We start from the raw sequence: 21,312 nt of genomic DNA, 5'->3' as shown, positions 1-21,312 counted from the left end.
AAAAATAAAATAAAAAAGAGAACTTAATATGGTTAACGATCGTGAACCGTCCAAAATGAAGACTCCCCAATCCAACAGTAGATATACAACCCACGTCATCGATCCGAGTCATTTCACTTTCCACCAAATCCCTTTGGCGGGTTTTTATAAAATTCAATGTGGCGCCTAATTCGAAAACTGAAAACCACATTTTCCCACATTCCCTCCCTTCATATCCTTCTTTAAACCCTCCAAATCCCCACTCTTTTCCCCAACAATCCCACTTCTGTTTTCCTCTTCTAATTCCGAAATTTTCTTTGAAAAGTTCATTAAAAAATTAGCTGTAAATGGCTGGTGGTGGAGCATCAAAGAATTCAAATGGTCCAACTAGAGTAAGAAAGAGAGTAGAAGTTGAATCTGCTACTGCTGCTAGTCTTAAACGTGCTAAAGATGGCAGTGCTTTTGCTCGTTGGTATGTACTAATTCTATTTTATCTGCTATTTTTTTTTTTTTTGCTATTTAATTTACACTGCTGTAATTTTATTCATTTATAATTGATTTATAGGTTCATTTTGTATTGTAAGTCTCTGAATGTGAATTTCCAAGGCGTCCACTATTTACTTGTTACTATTTTTGTGAATTTAGTACACGTATATATTTTTTATTTTTATTTTGTAAAAAAGGTTAAATATAATGTTTAGCTTGGAGATTGTGTGTGTTTTTGAGTCATTTAGCATATTTTTCGTTGTTTGTATACTTGGAATTGGTATAAACATTATTATATTTTTATTGGTAAAAGATTTAAATATATATAGTTCAAGTTGAAGGTAGTGAATATTTTTTTTTCCTTTTAATTTTGTAATCTATGGAAAATAGAAATGTATTTGTGGTTGTTGAGAAATTCAGCGAAAGATACTGCTATGTCTCTGTGGTACAATGGAATTCGTGTGTTTGTGTGTCAATTTAACTGAATAATAGTTGGGGGTTTCCTTATATTGTTGTCGACTATTGTGCTGCATACTGACATGAATTGGGTTTTCTCTTCCTTTCATTATTGCAGTGAAGAATGCAACAAGGATGTACCCATAGCATTGATTAATTTCCACAGTTGTAGCCTTGATGCTAAAATCAAGATGAATTTGGGTATTAACACTCACTATGCCTTTTGTTATACTATCTCTGTATTCACTTGGAACTAATTGTATTAAGCATTTTATTGGACTTTGTTAATGGACTGATTTGTTGTTTGTACAGAGGCTCAGGTTGTAGAAAATGCAAGTGAAACAAAGAAACCAGCATCAAAGTAATTTTCTAGATCCTCGCCATTTCCATTATGTGCTTGATCTTTTAATGGTTGATGGTATGCTTAAAATTTGTAACATGGTATTATGTGATATTGCACAGGAGTAAGGAGAAATTGACCGAACCAAAAGCTAAGAGGGAAAAGAAAGCAAAGAATCCAAATGCACCAAAACGCCCTCCCACTGCTTTCTTTGTATTCATGTAATCTCTCTACCTTTGTATATGAGTTTGCATTTATATATAAATCTAGTATGGTTGATAAGTTATATACAATGCTCTGACATGAAACAAACATATTTGTAGGGATGAGTTTAGGCAGACGTTTAAGGCTGCAAATCCCGATTGCAAGAGTGTCTCAACGGTAATATTGAATTGAGCTGTTTCCTATTGACAATGTCTTTTGGCTCCATTTGCTTCTTTCCTTTGGATAGTGCTAATTGTGCTACTTGTGAACCATATAGGTTGCTAAGGAAGGTGGTGAGAAATGGAAGTCCATGACTGATGAGGTGAGTGGCATGTGTAATATGGTTTTTACTAGTTTGTTGTAACATGTCGAATGTGATTCTTACTCTTGTGGTTCAAATGGTTTCACCAGGAGAAAAAGCCTTATCAGGATAAGGCAGCAGAGCTCAAAGCAGCATATGAAAAGGCCCTGAAGCAGTCTATCACTGATGCTGAGAATGCCAATGTGGGTTCTTGTTATCTTTGTTATTGTTGGAAATTGTAGTCGGTAGTTTTTTAAAATTGTTGTGTATTTTTCCTATTCTTACATCTAAATTAATAATTTCAGGATGAAGATGAGTTGTCTGAGAAGGAAGTGAAGGAAGAAGTAGAAGTAGTTGAGGAAGTGAAAGAAGAAACAGAAGTAGTTGATGAAGTGAAGGAAGAGGTAGAAGTAGACGAGGAATAGAGCTTTTGGTGTTTGAAATTTGTAGCTATTTTCCAGCTTTTTGAAATGACTAGTCTTGAGCTTATGTAAATTTTGATCATTGTCAACTTAGGTTTATTAAAAGTAATATATGGAAGCTTATGTTAAGTTCTTGCTTTCAAGTCTTTTTGGAATGAAATTTATGTTAACTTTCTGATGATTCTTAGTTGCCATCTCAAATTCTCTTCTTTTTCCCCCTCTTTTGAGGAGTTTGTGTTTTGTGTTTACCAAGTGATAATTGATTTGTGTATAAGGTGATGTTTGCATCAGAGGATAACTTGAAAGTGAAAATTTCCAATTCATGTCAAATTTATGTCTAGGAACATTGACTAACAAAGTAAGACAGTTGTACAAGTAGTACTAGAATTCAAAAAATGTGTTTGGTTATTGCAAGCATAACTTCCTATGATGTGGTCAGCATTTACTGGCCCAACTTCTCTTGTTTCTTTCCCTTACAAGGTGGCAAAGGCTTGCCACACAGGCATAGATTGTGGGCATAAGCAGCTGCAGGAAATATGTTGTATGGTCTGCCTTGTGGGATTTCTCCACATAATCTGTTTGCCCTGAAGTTTGCATGTCTCAATTCTTCAATCCCCAACAAGCTATCTGGAATCTTGCCTGAAATCTTATTAATTGACAAGTCTAACCATTGCAACTTCAGCAATGATCCTAGACCTATAGGGATTGTACCAGCGATTTGATTTCTTGATATATCCAACCTCTCAAGCTTATCCAGATTAGAAATTGAAGTGGGGATTTGACCTGCAATCTTGTTACTTCCAAGGTTGAGCACTTTCAGGTTTAAGCCACTACTGAATTCTGGGATGTTTCCTGAAAGTTGGTTGTTCGATACATCGATTGTCTCCAAAAAATTGCTTGTCTTGTTGCTTAACATCCTTGAAAAAGTCCCGAAAAGCTGGTTTGAATGCAGGTCAAGAGATGAAATTCCATCAGGCAAATTGATTAAACCAACATCAGATTTTAATTGGTTGTTTGATATCTTTGCCTTTTGCAAGCTTGACATCCTTGCAAAGAAGTTCGATATCCCATCTGTGAAGAAGTTATCCGATAGGTCTATTGAGTTCAGCGAATCAGGCCTTGTGAAATTCGGAAGCCTCCCACGAAGCTTACAGCCTGCTAAGTTGACATCAGAAAGTTCTCTATTTCTAATCCAATCAGGCACTGTTCCTAGATTGAAACTGTTGTAAGACAAGTCTATTGACAAAAGAGAAGGGAGGCCATTGGAAAAGGCAATAGGCAAAGGATCTAAGAGATCATTTCTGGATAAACTAAGGTTCCAAAGATTTGGTAAGCCTGCAATAGACTCTGGAATTTGGCCTGTCAACTTGTTAAAACTTAGTGATAGTGAAGTGAGTGCCTTTAACCTCCCAATTTGGCTAGGAATTCTTCCTGTCATCCGATTGTGATCGAGCGATAAAAACGAAAGCTTGAGCAAATTGCACAATGAAATTGGAATCTGCCCTGACAATTGGTTACTGGAGAGGTCAAGGTATGTCAAATTCTGAAGCTGTCCTAGAAAATCTGGAACCACCCCAGATAACAAATTATGGCTAAGATCCAAAGACTGTAAACTAACAAGATTTTTTAAGGCAATTGGTATAGGACCAGTCAGCAAATTTCCAGCCAAATTCAGCTGCTGCAGATTCTTGAAATTCCCTATAGTAGAAGGAATTTGTCCTGACAAATGATTCTCACCTAGTGAAAGAGTCTGAAGGAAGGACAAATGACCTAAACAAGTAGGAATATACCCTTGTAGAGAATTATCATCTAAGATAAGTTGCTGCAATTTTGTGAGATTTGAAAAGCTCTCTGGGATTTTCCCCTCAATGTGTTTCATACCACTTATTATCATTGTTTCCAAGAAATGCAAATCACCAAGAGTTGGTGATAAAATTCCCTTCATATAAATGCTAGTATCCCTCTCAGAAGGTCTTTGCAAAATCAACCTATTCACTCTTCTTGTAACAGGATCACACTCTATACCTTCCCAACCACCTCCACAACAATCTGTACTTGTCCAAGAAGAAAGAATATCAGTAGTGTCTTTCAATATCTTGGCTTTAAATCCAAGTAGAGCTCGCCTATCAACCTCTGCGCAAGCTGGCTCGGACACTGCAACTGCTATTTTTGGTTCTTGGGGTAGGGACAATGAAGTTGAAAAGAGGTGAAAGAATGTAAGAATGAACAAAATCTTGAAAACCAACATCAGAAACTGCATTATGTGATGTGGGTGTTGATCTGTTCGGAAAGTTGGACAAAGATATAGTGGGAAATAACTTTGAAGGAAAGTAGTACTATATGCAACTAGAGTATATTATATGTCTGTTACAGTAATTAAATATAGGAGTAGCTTAAAAGATTTGAAAAGGAAGGATGGGCTTTATTATGACTTAGACAACAAGGTACAATGATGAAAAAGATATTGGGAAAATCTGAAGAGAAGAATGATTTAGTCTGAACTTCTGAACAATTGTTTCACTTATTTATAGAAACTTTGAGTAGGAACTGTTATTTGTGGTTAAAATAGTTATTTTTCTCAGGTGCAAGTGGGAGGGTGAAATTTAAGTGACTTCACATGTAAATATGACCGTTTGTTAGGCTCATTCACGAGTATGCTAAAGTCCATAGGAACGTTGGAGCGCACTATGCATAAGGTTTAAAATTCTTTCCCACCTTTTGGGAACATTTCACTAAGTTTTTTGAATTTTTCTGGTCTACCATTTCACCTTATGCACCGATCTACACGGGTGAAAGTCAAGGGGTGCCAAACAGTCGGGTCGGACATGGACGGGTTAAAAATGAATAATACAAAACGAAAAAAATATTCGACCCGCTCATATTTATTACGCATAGAAAATGAGTTAATTGGTGAATAATATGAATACCGTATTATCCATGATTTCTCTAATGTGATCAGTTTTTTGAAAATTTCTAGTCTTCCAAATTTGACGAACTCCCAACTTGTGTCGATGCAAATGTAAAAGTTAAATTCATTATTTATCCATTAAGTATCTAGTTTTAAGTGGATAATATGTATAAGATTCATACTTGACTCTTTTTTTTAAAAAAGTTCATCATCCAACCTATTTTTTAGCAGATAATATACATAAATAATTATTTTTTTATGTTGTTTGCCACCACTAGGTGAGACCATAGCGATTGAAGGTTTTAAAAGAGGACGAGATCTAAAATCACATTAAAAGAAGTTCTTTTAAAGACCTATAATCTTTTGAAAATCCATGCAGACCTACTGAAAACATGCCACGAAATAAAATGATCTATACATGTAATAGAAATTAGAGGAGATTAACTCTTGGTCATGTTAATACATTTATTTTAGGTCAATGTTCATTCGGAGTTTTTGGTCTGATAAAAAAAAATACTAATAGAATTATATGTAGAGAACTTCTAGTACCGAAAAAACTATTTCATATATATATTGAACTGAAATAAGTATAAATAATGCGAGATAAACAACGAAAATTCATATAGTTCACCTCAACTTACCTGAGTTTGTGACGTAGTAATTATACTATTTCAACTCACCATTCTTCGCTTATAATGTGGGTATAAAAAAAAAAGTCTATTGGTGGAAGTACCCTTCATCCTGTTACTATTTTAAGTTTGGAGATTATAGTTTTTGCATTTAATCTAAACAATTTTTGCTACAGTCGTGAACCAGACAACTTAATTACTATTAAAAAATAAAAAGAAGAATATGGATTTTTGAAGATTTTTGGCATTTCGATTGACACCAAATCAATGAGATGAATCAAATTTTCACATTAAATGTATTCTACTTGGTCAATTGTTCGTGGTTGTTACATTTTGACAATTTTAATAAATAATATTGGAGTAATGAATTTAAGTTTATACATCAGCCGTATATAATGTTTTTACACATTACTATAATTTAACATATCAAACAAGTTAGTTACTATTTTTACTAGGCTTACGTACAATTATTTTATAAGTAATTTAAAAGTATTTTTTTTTGTATTATCAGTGCATAAAAATTAAACTTATTTATAATTTATCGTTTGCCTCATTTTAATGAAAATACATTGAATATCCGTTAGTCCAGATTAAGAGGAAAATTACCAAAAGAAGAAAAAACGTTTAGGGTTTAAATCGTCAACCTACTATCAGTGACAGAACCAAATTTTTTTTTTAAGGAGTGTCAAAATATATAAAAGTAAATATATTAAAAAATTAAGAAAAATTAATACATAGTATATATATATATATATAATTTACTTTTTACCTAGCTACACAGTATATTTTTTCGATAAAGGGGTATCATTTGACGCCTTCCTCTAAGGTGGCTCCGCCCTGCCTACTACTTGACAAACGCATGTGATTTCTTTATTGATATGTTGAATTGCTGTTGTACAGAATGAAGTGATTATCAACTTTCCTCTTTTGGAAGTTTGCTACTTTGCTTGCAACTAAGTTGAATTAAACGGTCCAATCACAGTAAAACCACTTAATATAATTGGTATCTAAAGGTAAATTTTTTTTTTGCTGTCTTCTCGTTAATTATCTTTTTATCTTTACTATATTAAAAGCCAGAAGGTCTTAACGAAATATCGTTCACCTTTTTTATCATTTTAAAATAGAGTTCATATTAGACAAAATAATCATTTGATTATTCTCCTAGCTAATATTTAGGAGTTTTAAATTAAATCAGATTTATTACTTATTAAATTTTTCTTATTTGAATTAAGTAAGAAGTCCTTATAATTAGAATTTTAAAATTATTAAAGTTTTACCTTATATAAATTTAATAATTAAAGTATGATTAAATAACACCAAATCTTTACGGAAAAAATTCAAAAATAACTAGATTTACAAGTGATCATTCAAAAATAGCTACAGTTTCAAAAGTCATCGAAATTTAGCCACTTTTCATGTAAAGATAAATCCGAACGAAAACACTGTTCAAAATCCGAAAAATACTCCAGCATAATATACTGGAACTCCAGTATAATATACTGGATCCAGCAAAGTATACCGGTCCAGCATAATATGCTGAAAATTCATACACAGGTGCACTGAACCTCAGTATATTATGCTGGACCGGTCTTTATTGCAGCAAAATAGTGGCTATTTTTCAATAACTTGGCAAACGCCGGCTATTTTTGAATGTCAGTCCGAAAACTGGCTAGCCCGTGTTATTTCTTCAATCTTTACGCGTATGAACGAATGCCCTTAGCGAAATATCGTTCGCCCTTTTTATCCTTTTAAATAAGAGTTCACATTGGATAAAATAGTCGTTTGATTTTTTTTAATATTTAGAAAGTCTTTTAATTATTTTCCTAATATTTAGGCATTTGAAATTAATTAGATTTAATATGTTAAATTTTCTCTAATTTGCACTATGTGATATACCATATTTGTAAAGAAAAGTAACAATAAAAAAAAAAATCAAAGTAGGAAAAGTTCTAACTTAGAATTCCTTTTAGTTTAGGAGTCTTTGTTTATAGTAGAAATAAAATGATTTTTTTTTTGATTTATTTCATTATTGAAAATGTATTTATCATTCTTTATTATAAATTCTAACCGATTAATTCTAGCAACATAAATAACTCCACCCTATTATTCCCACAAAAACTAATATACAGGAAACGCAATCACTTGTCTTTGACGGTGCTTGTGTGTATAATTCTAAATTTCATTATTCATATCAGAAACTTTGGTTTGGTTGACTACACAAATTATGAAGACATAAAGTTTGTTATAAGTTTCTAATTATCTGTCTCACCATCTTATTAGTTTTAAACACTTATCTACGCTAATATGCACTTTTATCATTGAGGAGTCCAACTCCTACTTGCAAGGTTAAATTTCCCAAAACTTTATTTATTGGGTTCATTCTTTTGGACTATAGTTATTTGCCTCCGACTTAGTTGGAATTGGTTTCTAACTTCTAGTGACAAAGACATGAATCCTATGATGTAATATTAAGGATGTTGGGAAGTTTTAATATTTTTGGATTTTAAATCAAGATTTTATTAAAAAAAAATCCCTTGCCCAAGATTTAGGACTTTAAAATTTTATAGATAACTTTGAAATAGAATATCACTGAATAATCATGTTTGCAAAGGAATCTCTTTACTAAATAAATTTGAGAAGTGGATTGCATATTTTATACAAATATATTTAATAGTTCTTCGACTCAAAAGCAAATCAGACGTTGACAATGATGAGGAAGGGACGGGGAAGAGGGCAAAGATGATTTTCATTAATGATACTGAATTTAACTCTGACAAATTTGGAAAATTTTATTTTCTAGCAACTTTACATTATTTGTTCATAAATTATGGAAGACCAACGAAGTATTAATGAGTTTGCTAGGAGACTTAAAGAAAGATATGGTAGAAATCTCATGCATGAAATTGTGGAAGAGAGAATGTAACATATGTACCACATGCCTATAAATTGAATTTTTTGTGACTTTTCGTCCTTTTTCCCTTTATATTTCGAAAACAAATTATTTAGAAATTTTTATTAATATTTTCTACCTATATTACATTGGCTAAATCACAAAAAGATGAATAAACTATGCTAAGAATCAAGTAGTATGCCTATTGGTTAAAAAGTTCTCATCCAAATAGTTGTAGTGTGTGATATGCCTATTACCTATTTATTTTCTTTATTGTTTCATTTTCTTTGCGATAACCAAAAATTTTGAAACAGGCAATGCTTCATTTTTTATTTTTTTTTATTACATTGGGGGTAGAAGAAGGGAAATGAGAAGCGGATTATAAAGTAGAAATCAAATCCTCACCAATAAGCTGAAAATTCAAGTAGCCAACCAAGTGAGCTACTAAGATATCTCGCAAGACTTTATTTGAAAGGATATAATAAAAATTTCTTTTAATAGAGTGATTATTTAAGAGACTTTTTTTTTAAAATCTGTTTAAAGCCGAAGTTTGTAGTTGATGCAAAGCCCTAAATATAAATACGATCAATATTTATCTTTAAGAAAGTTTTTTTTGTTAATTTTTTATTTTACAATTCAAAAATATTTTTTGAATACGTGTTATCAAAAGGTTTATTCTTATTAATATAATTACACGCACAACACGCGTACCCTAAGACTAGTGATTATAATAATATATCCCAACATTATGCTAGCGTTTAGACATAGATTTGGTTGAAACTTAAAAAAAGAATTTTTGAAGTTGTATTAAAAAATAATTTTTAAAAGTTGAAATTATATTTGGACATGCATTTTATTTTTAAAAAATTTTATGTTTTGTGAGCGGAAGAAAATATTTTACCCCAAAAATTGTCATACACCAGTTTTTCGGAACTTAACCAAAATCTATGGCCAGACAGGAGTTATATTTGATGCTTGTATTTCAAACATTTTTATTCTTTCAATTAAAGTGAGCTGTACAGTCAAAAACTTCTCTATAACATCCATTCTCTATAACAATACTTCATTTTAATGGCCAAATTAATTTTTCATATACTACAAAACACTTCGCTATAGCATTCACAAAATATCCGCACAAATACTCGGAGAAAAACGTAAATTGCATGACATTATCTGAAATATATGATGGAAGAAAGTGATGAACTGGTCTAAGATTATGACTAATTGATTAGTACGAGAGTACTGGAGAATCATAAAATTGAAGTAGTAGTGCGTTGGATTCAGAAAAACTAATGAATTTATGACCTATGACTAGAGTTTCACGTGACTTCAAAATCTTCAGTAGCAAGAGTTGGTTCAAGTTAGTTGGCAATCATTAAGCTTTGTATTTATTTGGGACCCCAAAAAGACATCCCTTGTGACCATTTCACTACTTACCATCAACAATCTTAGCTCCCACATATATATATATATATATATATATATATATATATATCTTTTTTATTTTTTTCAATGTTTTTTGAAAACATTCCATCTACTATTCGGCATTAAGTAATTACAGCTAGGAGGATCCATCAAATAGATTAATGACTTGTTTGGGTCATCTAAGAGCAGGGGCGGAGCTAGCATGTGAGACACGAGTTCGGCTGAACCCAGTAGCTTTTGTCCAAACTATATATTTGTCTTAAAAAATTCATTAAATATGAATAAATTATCAATTTAGAACTCATTAACTTAAACGGACTAATATCCCGAACTCATAAATTTCAAATCCAGGCTTCACCCTGTCTAAGAGGTAAGGCCTCCTCCGATGGCCCTAGAGACAAGTAATGGACACTACTCATCATAAGAAAGCAGTCATGTTGATAATAAGAGTAATCAATCAGAATTGAGACATGGAGAAGAGGCGAAAGAGAGATTTTCGAGCTTGGAAGCAGCAAGCAACGACTTTTTAGCCGTTGCACGCTAGCTTGTAATTTAGGGGTAATATTCGAAGTTGTGATCGGATCTTTCATTAAAAAGAATCGATGCAATACATTTCTTATGTACCTTTAGGTACTGTATTGGATTGAAACAGAATATTTGTTCATGATATTTGATCAGTTTTTATTTTCAAGTTTCAAAAACTAGTTTCAGATATTTTTGGGTGAAAGTTTTTTTTTCACTTACAAAATTTTAACTTTTTTCAAGTAAAATGTATATTCAAACACAACTTCAATTTTCAAAAATTACTTTTCAACGCAACTTTAATTTTTTTTCTTCTTCAAATTTCAACCAACTATATCTCCAAACTCCTACGTAGTTCTCACACATGATCCAAAATTTGGTGAAATTGATTTGATATTTTCTAGCTCAAAAAGTTGCTTTTTACTATTTGATTATAGGACAACTGGCACACATATATTCTTTGTGATACTGATACCTATTTGCATTTCAGTGGGTTGATTTAGCATGAGGAGTGATGGAAAAGGGTAATACTAAATCATTTCTAATTCGTAAATTTCTTATGATTCTTCTGTTGATTTTTAACAATTTTAGCTTGTCAGTTAGGATCGGGAAATCAGGTAGTGCAGAATTTAGGCAAACAACATTATAATGACAATAACAAAACAATGCAAGTTGATAATAACGGCAATTAAAGAAGATAAAGAAGACACAAATCTAACGTGGTTCGGTCAAGATGACCTACGTACACAAGCGGAGATGAGCAATTTTACTATACCAACAAGAGTACAAAAGAGAGTACAAAATTAGAGTAAATACTCTAATTCCCAAATACCTCAAGAGAATAACCTCACAAGATCACTCCAAAGAAAGGGTTCACACAAGTATCTCCTAACACTCACTCTCTTACAAAATACTCTATAAGAAAATAAAGGAGGAGAAAGAAAGACAAGAGTGAAAAGCTCTTGAATTAGTGTGTTTACAAATGAGGAGAAGCTCCTTTATTTATAGCAAGAAATCCTTGGCCTAATAGTGGATATTATGTCATGAAAAATATCATGATCCACAAATTTATTTTAGTGGATATTATGTCATGGCAAATGTCATGAAAATTTGGCCCCCACTTGAGAAGAAGCCAAATAAATGGCGATATTACAAATCCCCACCTTGGCCTAGTTTCAGCTTATATATAGTAAATTTGCTCTTCCTTCTCCATAAAAACCCCAACGGGCAAAATCATTCTTCATAAATGCCAATCAAATTCAGGCAAAGCTTGAACTTGGACACTGGAAGAGGTTTTGTGAACATGTTAGCAGGATTGTCTCTAGTGTTGATATTCTGAATAGAGACTTTTCCTTCAGCAATGGTTTCTCAGATGAAATGATACTTTATATCAATGTGCTTCATCCTTTCATGATACATCTGATCTTTAGTCAAGTGAATGTCACTTTGACTATCACAGAAAATGGTAAGACCACCTTGTTGTGAACTGAGTTCCGCAAATAGACCCTTCAACCATAAGGCTTCTTTGATTGCCTCGGTCACTGCCATATATTCTGCTTCGGTAGTAGATAAAGCTACTACATGTTGTAATGTAGCTTTCCAACTAATAGCGCAACCACCAATGCAAAATACATAGCATGTCAGTGATCTTCTTTTGTAAAGATCACCTGCATAATCTGAGTCTACAAAATCAACCAAAGTGTTAGTATTTATCCCAAACTCCAAACGTGCGTTTGAAGTACCTCGCAAGTATCTGAGAATCTATTTCACAGCCTGCCAATGTGCTTTATCAAGGCAAGCCATATACCGACTTGCCACGCTCACTGCTTGTGAAATGTCTGGACGTGTACAAACCATTGCATACATAATACTGCCGACTGCACTGGAATAAGGAACCTATTCCATGTACCTCTCTTCTTCCTCTGACTGTGGGGACTGAGCAGCTGATAACTTAAAATGAGCAGCAAGAGGGGTACTAACTGGTTTAGCATCTTTCATGCCAAACCTTTCTAAGACTTTCTCCAAGTACTTCTTCTGGGTTAGGAATAGCCTGTTGGCTTTTCGATCTCTTTTGATCTCCATGCCAAGGATTTTCTTAGCTGCTCCCAAATCTTTCATCTCAAATTTACTTTTCTGCTGACTTTTCAAATTGTGAATTTCTATTAAATCCTTAGCAGCAATGAGCATGTCATCTACATATAATAATAGGTACACAAATGAACCATCATTTAACCTCCAGAAGTAAACACGACTATTATACATGCTCCTCGAATAACCATGACCCAACATAAAGGAATCAAACCTTTTATACCATTGTCTTGGAGACTGCTTTAATTCGTACAAGGATTTCTTCAACAAGCAAACATGATCTTCTTTTTCTTCAATTTCAAATACTTCGGGTTGATGCATGTATAATTTTGTTCCTCAAGTTCGCCATGTAAGAAAGTTATCTTAACATCAAGTTGTTCTAATTCCAAATCATACATGGCAACAAAGGCAAGCAAGACACGAATAGAGTTATGTTTAGGAACAGGTGAGAAAATATTATTAAAATCAACTCCTTGTACCTGACTATAGCCCTTTGCAACTAATCGTGCCTTATACCTCGCATCTTCAACCCCTGGAATGCCATCATTTTTCTTGAAGATCCATTTGCAACCAACAATTCTTTTTCCTGATTGCGGCTTCACAAGAGACCAAGTACTATTCTTGTGAAGAGACACAATTTCTTCATTCATTGCAATTAGCCACTTGGCTGAGTCAGCACCAGAAACCGCTTCTGAATATTTTGATGGTTCTCCAATTTCTTCAGTTTTCCGTGCAACTGAAAAAGTAAATGTAACATAATCTCCAAACCTTAACGGTTGTTTACCTTCTCTTTTTAGTCTATGTTTTGCTATAGAATACTCCTCTTCTTCTGGTTCAACTTCAGGAGTCTCAACTTCAGGAATTTGAGCTTCTGTCTCAACTTTAGGAGTTTCAACTGTATTTTGCTCCAAAGTTGATGAGCTTGGATCAGAAGGAATACCAATCTCAATCTCCACCTGGTTCTATATACTCTTTCCTTTATATGTATTACAAGAACTAGAAGACTCTTTTCTAGAATGTAACATAGAGAATTCATCAAAGGTTACATCTCTGCTAATTATAAGTTTTGGTACCGTGGGATCAGGATACCATAGTCGGCATCCTTTCACCCCAGATGCATACCCAAGAAAAATGCACTTTTTAGCCCTTAGCTCTAATTTTCCATCATTTACATGCATGTATGCAGGGCAACCAAATATCTTTAAATCAGAATAATTAGCAGGAATACCTGACCACATTTCCTCTGGAGTCTTAAAGTTCAAAGGTGCAGAAGGAGCTTGGTTGACAATATAACAAGCTATAGAGATAGCTTCTGCCCAAAAGGCGTTTGTCAACCCAGCATTTGAAATCATGCAACGAGCTCTTTATAAAAGAGTTCTATTCATCCTTTCTGCCACACCATTTTGTTGAGGTATCATTCTCGCAGTACGATGTCGAACAATTCCTTCATTCTTGCAAAATTCGTTGAATTTATCATTACAAAATTTCAAGCCATTATCTATTCTAAGCCGCTTAACCTATTTTCCTGTTTGCTTCTCAATCAAAACTTTCCATTGTTTGAAATTTAAGAAAACACATCACTTTTATTTTTTAAGAAATAAATCCAAACTTTCCTTGAATAATCATCAATAAAAGTTAACATATACCTGACACCATCTTTTGATGAGGTACGTGAAGGACCCCAAAGATCTGAATGAATGTAATCCAAAGTACCTTTTGTTTTATGAATCACTGGAGATTTGAAGCTGACTCTTTTCTGCTTTCCGAACACACAATGTTCACAGAACTCCATATTTTCGGTACTTTGGCCATATAAGAGACCTCTGTTGCTGAAGATAGAAAGACCTTTTTCACTCATATGCCCCAATCGCATATGCCACAATTTGGTGGTGTCAGAATCTGATTTATCTGATATTGAAACTGTAGCAGCACCTGTAACAGTAGATCCCAAAAGAGTATACAATGTACCAGATCTGCGTGCTTTCATGATCACAAGAGCACCATGAGAAATTTTCAAAACTCCATCTTCACCTGTGTACTTGCACCCAAGAGATTCTAGAGTACCCAAAGAGATGAGATTTTTCTTCAAGTCAGGAACATGTCTAATATCGGTGAGATTTCTCACAAGCCATCGTGCATTTTGATTCGGACTGTACCTTTTCCAATAACTTTGCAGGCAGCATTGCTGCCCATCAAGACAACTAATCCTGATTGGGACACATATGATAAGAACAACCCGAAGCTAAAATCCACTCATTGTTAGATTTAAAACTATTATTAGTTGCTAAAAAAAAGTTCCCCCGAGTCTTATCAGCAGCTACACTTGCTTCGGCAGTGTCAGTATTTTTGTGCTCATTTTTCTTTTCTGTATGCTTTTCTTTATTTTTTAATTTAAAGCATTCAGAAATAATGTGACCTTTCTTATGACAATATTTGCACATGACATTTCTGTATCTGGATTTTGACCTTGTTTTAGGTTTCTTACTACTTGAATCTTTCTTATTTGATCTACCTCTTATGAATAAGCCTTCCCCTTGGTTCCCACTAGTTTTCCCAGTAATATCTCTATCTATTTGTTCTTTAGATTTCAAAATAGATTTGATATCTTTATAAGAGATATTATCCTTTCCATAAAACATAGTATCTCTTATATGTTTAAACGACTGGGGTAAGGAAACAAGCAATAACACAACTTGATCCCCATCTTTGATTTTAGTATCTATGTTACTTAAATCCATAAGAAGAGAATCAAAAGTATCAAGATGTGTAAGTATAGAGGTACCTTCGGCCATACGAAAAGTGTAGAGTTTTTGCTTTAGGTAAAGCATGTTTTCTACTATTCTTTTCAAATATAGGGTTTTAAGCTTTTCCCATATACCTTTGGCTGAGCTTTCTGCTGCAACTTCACGCAAAACCTCATTTAAAAGATTTAAAATAATACATGCTTTTGCCTTTTTGTCTATGATGGCAAACTCCTCGTCCGTTATTTTATCCGACATCTTCTCCTTTCCTTGCAGTGCCAAATCTAAGCCATCCTGAATTAGGATAACTTCCATATTTAATTTCTACATTTCGAAGTTTGCACTTCGGTCAAATTTCTCAACATAAGATTTTGTTAGAGTCATTTTGGCTATTTAAACTAACCTAGTTAGATCTGGCTCTGATACCAATTTTTTAGGATCGAAAAACCGGGTAGTGTGGAATTTAGCCAAACAACGTTATAATGACAATAACAAAGACAATGCAAGTTGACAATAATGGCAATTAAAGAAGATAAAGAAGACACAAATTTAACGTGGTTCGGTCAAGGTAACCTACGTCAACAAGCGGAGAGGAGCAATTTTACTATACCAACAAGAGTACAAAATTAGAGTAAATACTCTAATTCCCAAATACCTCAAGAGAATAACTTCACAAGATCACTCCAAATAAAGGGTTCACACAAGTGTTTCCCAACACTCACTCTCTTATAAAATACTCTATAATGAAATAAATGAGGAGAAAGAAAGACAAGAGTGAAAAATGGCTAGAATTGGTATGTTTACAAATGAGGAGAAGCTCCTCTATTTATAGCAAAAAATTCTTGGCCTAATAGTGGATATTATGTCATGATCCACAAATTTATTATAGTGGATATTATGTCATGTCAAATGTCATGAAAATTTGGCCCCCACTTAAGAAAAAGCTAAATTAATGGCCATATTAGATTGTCAACGGCAAGTTTGACCTCTTTTAAGTTAAATTCAACTAAAATTAAATTCTTAAATACTCAGAAATTACACCAAAAGTAGCATTGTTTTCACGCATCAAAACAGTAATGATATGTAGTTTAGAATATTAGTCCAAATTGATCACTTAGCTTAGATCTCGTGAAATATAAAGGGCCAAATGCATGAGTTAATTCATAGTAATATACATTAAAGAACAAATTTTCCGATATATAAGAAAGAGATGTTGAACGCACTTAAGAATATTTAAGTACAACAAATTAATCCAACCAAAAACATTACAACCAATTAAAAGAAAAGATGAAACAATTATTAGGACCATTTGAATTGACAACCATTGCTTGGCATTTGTTAAAAGTAAACTAATGACTAAAGGTCTTAACCTTTTTCATGAATCCAATAAATCTTTAGCTGTACAACACCGATTTATGTTCTTCACGTAGCATTTCTACCGAATGATATATGAAATTAAGTAGATATTGTCACACCCCTTTTCTATCCCCAAAAAATATGTGTGTCATATGGGTTGAGTTAAAGAGTTTTTCCAATTAAAGTGACAAACTTGAGTAGAGATTATTTTACTTATAGAGTCGTCACTTGGAATTGAGTTTTGGGGTGTTCCAAGTCACCTTTTATTTGAATTCCTAGTTAAAGGAATGTTTGACTCTATTATTATTGGTCTGCGAAAACAAAGTCCGGGTAAGGAATTCTATTGACCGGGGAGAAGGTATAAGGCATTGCCCGAATTCCGTGGTTCTAGCATGGTCGCTTTATTGACTACAACTTGGCTTGAATTAATTTTTGGATAAATTGTGATTTATTGATTTTCATATTTTATCTATCCGCTTTTAATTATTCAAACATGGAATTATCTTTGAAACGAATCACGCGTGTGAATCCATTTTTTTGCTGTGCCAAAATCATGTCATGCGTATGTGTACACAATTAATAGCATTTTTATTATATTAAGATTGTTTTGGCAAAAGTTGCGCGAACACGTACTTCGATTTTAATTTTAAAAATCGTAATTATGTCACGCGAACGTATACATAACTACGATGATTTGATTAATTTAGGGCGCGCTTAAAGCACTCTAACGTACTCAAAAATTATTTTTCTAAGTTTGGGATTATTGTGATGCTTAAGAGTTATACATTCTTCTGACTTAACACCACTCATGGCCTATTCTAATTCCTTGCCAAGAAAGAAACAACTTTAATTTTTCATCTATCCAATTTAACAAACTCACTTAAATCACCACTTCAACATGCTAAAACAAAAGAAATATAACATAACCATATAAGTAAGAAAACTAAATCAAAGTACATAGCATATTTAACAGAAATCGTCCAAAACAAACCTACATGTACTCAAACGAATTAATCTTTAAAACCAATATATAAACCAAATAATACGCAATCTGAACACAAACAATACGAAAGAGATCAAGTATTTTCCATAGAGCAAATGAAATTCATCATGAGCAGATAGAAACACTAATATATCAAAGTAAGTGTATACTAAAAATGTAAATAAATACTGAGAAAAATAGATTCGCAATGGACCTTTATATTGATGAATAAAGCTGAAAATTTGTAACTCAATCGAAATAACAATTCAACAATCGTTGGACGGAAACGCCGAAATTACGAACCGGAACCTCGACATAGAAGCCTTGCCTGACCGATGAAGATGGGAACAGTTTTAGGTGGTTTAAACCTGTTTTTGGAGTTGTTTAGTGGCTGAAGTTTGGTGGTTTCACGGCTGATTTCAGGTATGAGTTCGATTGAAGTTTCAGTTGGTTTTCATGGCCGTTTCAAGGCTGTTTTCAAGTGGGTTTGGGGGTGGATTTTAAGCTCGTTTTTGGGGGTGTTTAACTGGAGAAAAGGGGCTGTTTTGGGGGGTTATCGGTAGCTGTGGGTGAACTGGTTTTCAGTTCGTTTTTTGGGCTATTTTCTGCTCATTTTTGAGCTGTTTTGAGGGAGTTTGGGGCTGGATTTGCAGTTCGTTTTTTGCTGGTTTCTCTTCTCCTTCATGGCTGATTTTTGCAGCAATTATATAGAGGGTTTTGTTGGTCTTTAAGGTGGAGATGAAGCTCCCTTTTTTTTGGGTTTCCATGTGTGTTTGTGGAGGGATCATGTGAGGGAAGTGCTTGTGTGAGTTGTTAAAGAGGAAGAGTGGAGTGTGAGTTGTTAAAGATGAAGAGTGGGAGTGTGAGTTGTGAGGGAATAATTGTGTTGGTGGTAAGGTGTGTGTTAAGTGACGTGAGGGAGTTGGAAAAAATTTCAAGCATGGTAAAAAATTAGGTACTCACAGCATGCCCCTCTTTGCTTGGAAACATAAAGAATTTTCAGGCAAAGAAAAGATGAGCGATATGACTAATTTTTTGCCATACCATTATTCAAAAGGGAAGAGATAAGCGAAAAGAGTGTAACCGAGTCCTGATTTTAGACAGCCTACATATCCCGGGTTATAGGAGAATCAGGTTGTATGTAGTTTAAGAAAAATGATGGAATGATGAGTTGGAGAGTCGAGTGAGGTTCCGTCGAGGCTCCTGTCCGTGGTCCTGCTATTACATCAAAATCAAAAGAAAAAGAAGCTAAACATGCCTATTAGCTATGAGTTACAAGATTCCTATCTATAAATTTTCTAAATCTTGATCTTGAGTCTTGAATGTTTCTTCTTGCAGACTTTTGATTTGAACCTTGATGCTTGCTAGCTGTAGGTGCTCGTTCATTCGTCCATGACTTTTCTGATCAAAACGGGAAATGTAAAGCTCGTTACTTTAGTCATGTCTAGAGCTTTTCATATCCTTTTCATCTGCTTCTACATTTGAATTCACTGCTTTTTCTTTTCTTTTCTTTATTCTGGATTGAGAATTCTTCTTTTGGTCATCTCGAATCCTATGCCTCGAGGTAAATCCTGTTTAGATACCAAAACAAACAAACGAACAAAATTTTTCTGCCCTAGTTTTCACTAGAAAAATTTCATGAGTTATTGTAAAAAAATCTAAACTACTTTTTTATTGAAAGCAATAAAAGATCGGGAATGGTATACCCTGAAAAGATCATGATGATTTTTTTTGAATGGTGTTCCTTTATTGTCAAAAAGATATCTCAACCAAGGATTGGTGTACCTTATGTTGGGAAAATGTGGCAAGGGAATGGTATACACTATATTGGCAATGATATGAGAGAGTGTTGTATCCTGCATTTAAGATTAAATAAACTAGGGACTGGTGTGCCCTATGTTGGAGAACACAACTAGGGATTGGTGTACCCTATACTGGTAAAGAGATCAGGGGTTGGCGCCCTGTATTACTGAAAAGGAAATGTAACCAGGGGTTGGCGCCCTGTATTACTGAAAAAATACTTAATCCCCTGGGCGAAAAGGTTCTACCTGGGTTAAACTATGAAAAGAATACCTGGGCGAAGAGTACTTCTACTCGGAAATATGAGCTAGATCTCCCTAGGCGAAAAGGTTCTACCTGGGTTATGCTACGTAAAAACAACATAGGTGAAGAGTACTTCTACCCGGAACTATGAGTTGGATCCCCTTAAGCGAAAAGGTTCTACCTAGGTTAAGCTATGAGAAACAACCTGGGCGAAGAGTATTTCTACCCGGAAATAAAAGCTGGATCTCCCTAGGAGAAAAGGTTCTACCTGGGTTAAGCTAAGAAAAATAGCCCGGGCGAAGAGTAATTCTACCCGGAACTATGAGCTGGATCCCCCTAGGTGAAAAGGTTCTACCTGGGTTAAGTTACGTAAAAACAATCTAGGCAAAGAGTACTTCTACCCGAAAATATGGGCTGGATCCCTTTAGGCGAAAAGGTTCTACCTGGGTTAAGCTACGTAAAACATCGTGAGCGAAAAGTACTTTTACCCAGAAACTATGAGCTAGATCCCCCTAGGCGAAATAGTTCTACCTGGGTTAAGCTACATAAAGAATCCTAAGCGAAGAGTGCTTCTACTCGGAATTTTGAGCTGGATCACCCTAGGCAAAAAGGTTCTACCTGGGTTAAGCTACGTAAAACATCGTGAGCGAAGAGTACTTCTACCCAGAAACTATGAGCTAGATCCCCCTAGGCGAAATGGTTCTACCTGGGTTAAGCTATAAAAAGCAAACCTGGACAAAGAGTACTTCTACCCGGATTAAGCTACAAAAAGTAAACCTAGGCGAAGAGTACCTCTACCCGAAAATATGAGCTGGATTCCCCTAGGTAAAAATGTTCTACCTGGGTTAAGCTACGAAAAGCAAGTCCGGGCGAAAAGCACCTCTACCCAGAAATATGAGCTAGATCCCCCTAGGCGAAAAGGTTCTACCTGGGTTAAGTTACAAAAAACAAGCCTTGGCGAAAAGTACTTCTACCTAGAACTATGAGCTGGATCCCCCTAGGCGAAAAGGTTCTACCTGGGTTAAGCTACAGAAAACAAGCCTAGGCGAAGAGTACTTCTACCCAAAAACTATGAGCTGGATCCCCCTAGACGAAAAAGTTCTACCTGGGTTAAGCTACGAAAAACAAGCCTGGGCGAAGAGTGCTTCTACCCGGAACTATGAGCTGGATCCCCCTAGCAGAAAAGGTTCTACCTGGGTTAAGCTACAGAAAACAAGCCTAGGCAAAGAGTACTTCTACCCGGAAACTATGAGCTGGATCCCCCTAGGCGAAAAAGTTCTATCTGGGTTAAGCTACGAAAAACAAGCCTGGGCGAAGAGTGCTTCTACCCGGAACTATGAGTTGAATTCCCCTAGGCGAAAAGGTTTTACCTGGGTTAAGCTACGAAAATGAGAGGTATGAACAATAGTGATGCATGCTAAAAATAAAGGAAAGTGGAGATTTTGAGGAAACTTATCTTTGGTGATATTCGTCCTTTAGAAATCACCATTCTGCACTGCTTTGTTCATGCTGCAAACAAAGAAAAATTGTGAATTTTGAA

At 34.4% G+C, this 21,312-nt stretch overlaps 2 protein-coding genes across 3 annotated transcripts; one reads left to right on the top strand and one right to left on the bottom strand.

Annotated features, from left to right (window-relative positions):
- Positions 1-219: 219 nt before the first annotated feature.
- Positions 220-2,369, top strand: LOC104120831 (high mobility group B protein 7-like). Of its 2 annotated transcripts, XM_018766427.3 has the most exons (9): positions 220-451; positions 1,040-1,122; positions 1,234-1,282; positions 1,384-1,482; positions 1,585-1,642; positions 1,743-1,787; positions 1,877-1,969; positions 2,072-2,110; positions 2,171-2,369. In XM_018766427.3, the coding sequence occupies exons 1-9, from the start codon at positions 327-329 to the stop codon at positions 2,189-2,191; spliced, it is 612 nt and encodes a 203-aa protein (XP_018621943.1). In that variant the 5' UTR covers positions 220-326; the 3' UTR covers positions 2,192-2,369. The 2 variants fall into 2 exon arrangements, with proteins under 2 accessions (XP_018621943.1, XP_009630975.1); XM_009632680.4 differs by having other exon boundaries at positions 223-451; positions 2,072-2,369.
- A 114-nt stretch (positions 2,370-2,483) lies between these two features.
- Positions 2,484-4,585, bottom strand: LOC104120832 (leucine-rich repeat receptor-like protein kinase PXC2). Its single transcript, XM_009632681.4, has one exon. It carries the CDS (start codon positions 4,446-4,448, stop codon positions 2,631-2,633), a length of 1,818 nt encoding a protein of 605 aa, XP_009630976.1. The 5' UTR covers positions 4,449-4,585; the 3' UTR covers positions 2,484-2,630.
- Positions 4,586-21,312: the final 16,727 nt, after the last annotated feature.

The sequence above is a fragment of the Nicotiana tomentosiformis genome, chromosome 4 (assembly GCF_000390325.3).
Source record: "Nicotiana tomentosiformis chromosome 4, ASM39032v3, whole genome shotgun sequence".
Classification (NCBI taxonomy): Eukaryota; Viridiplantae; Streptophyta; class Magnoliopsida; order Solanales; family Solanaceae; genus Nicotiana; species Nicotiana tomentosiformis.
This window is presented reverse-complemented; position numbering and strand designations above follow the sequence as displayed.

What these genes read in the sequence shown, in the direction of transcription:
- LOC104120831 (XM_009632680.4), top strand. Translation starts at nt 327, where the DNA reads ATGGCTGGTGGTGGAGCATCAAAGAATTCAAATGGTCCAACTAGAGTA. An exon ending in GGCAGTGCTTTTGCTCGTTG is followed by an intron (nt 452 to 1,039) that starts GTATGTACTAAT and finishes TCATTATTGCAG; the next exon opens with TGAAGAATGCAACAAGGATG. An exon ending in TAAAATCAAGATGAATTTGG is followed by an intron (nt 1,123 to 1,233) that starts GTATTAACACTC and finishes TTGTTTGTACAG; the next exon opens with AGGCTCAGGTTGTAGAAAAT.
- LOC104120832 (XM_009632681.4), bottom strand. Translation starts at nt 4,448, where the DNA reads ATGCAGTTTCTGATGTTGGTTTTCAAGATTTTGTTCATTCTTACATTC.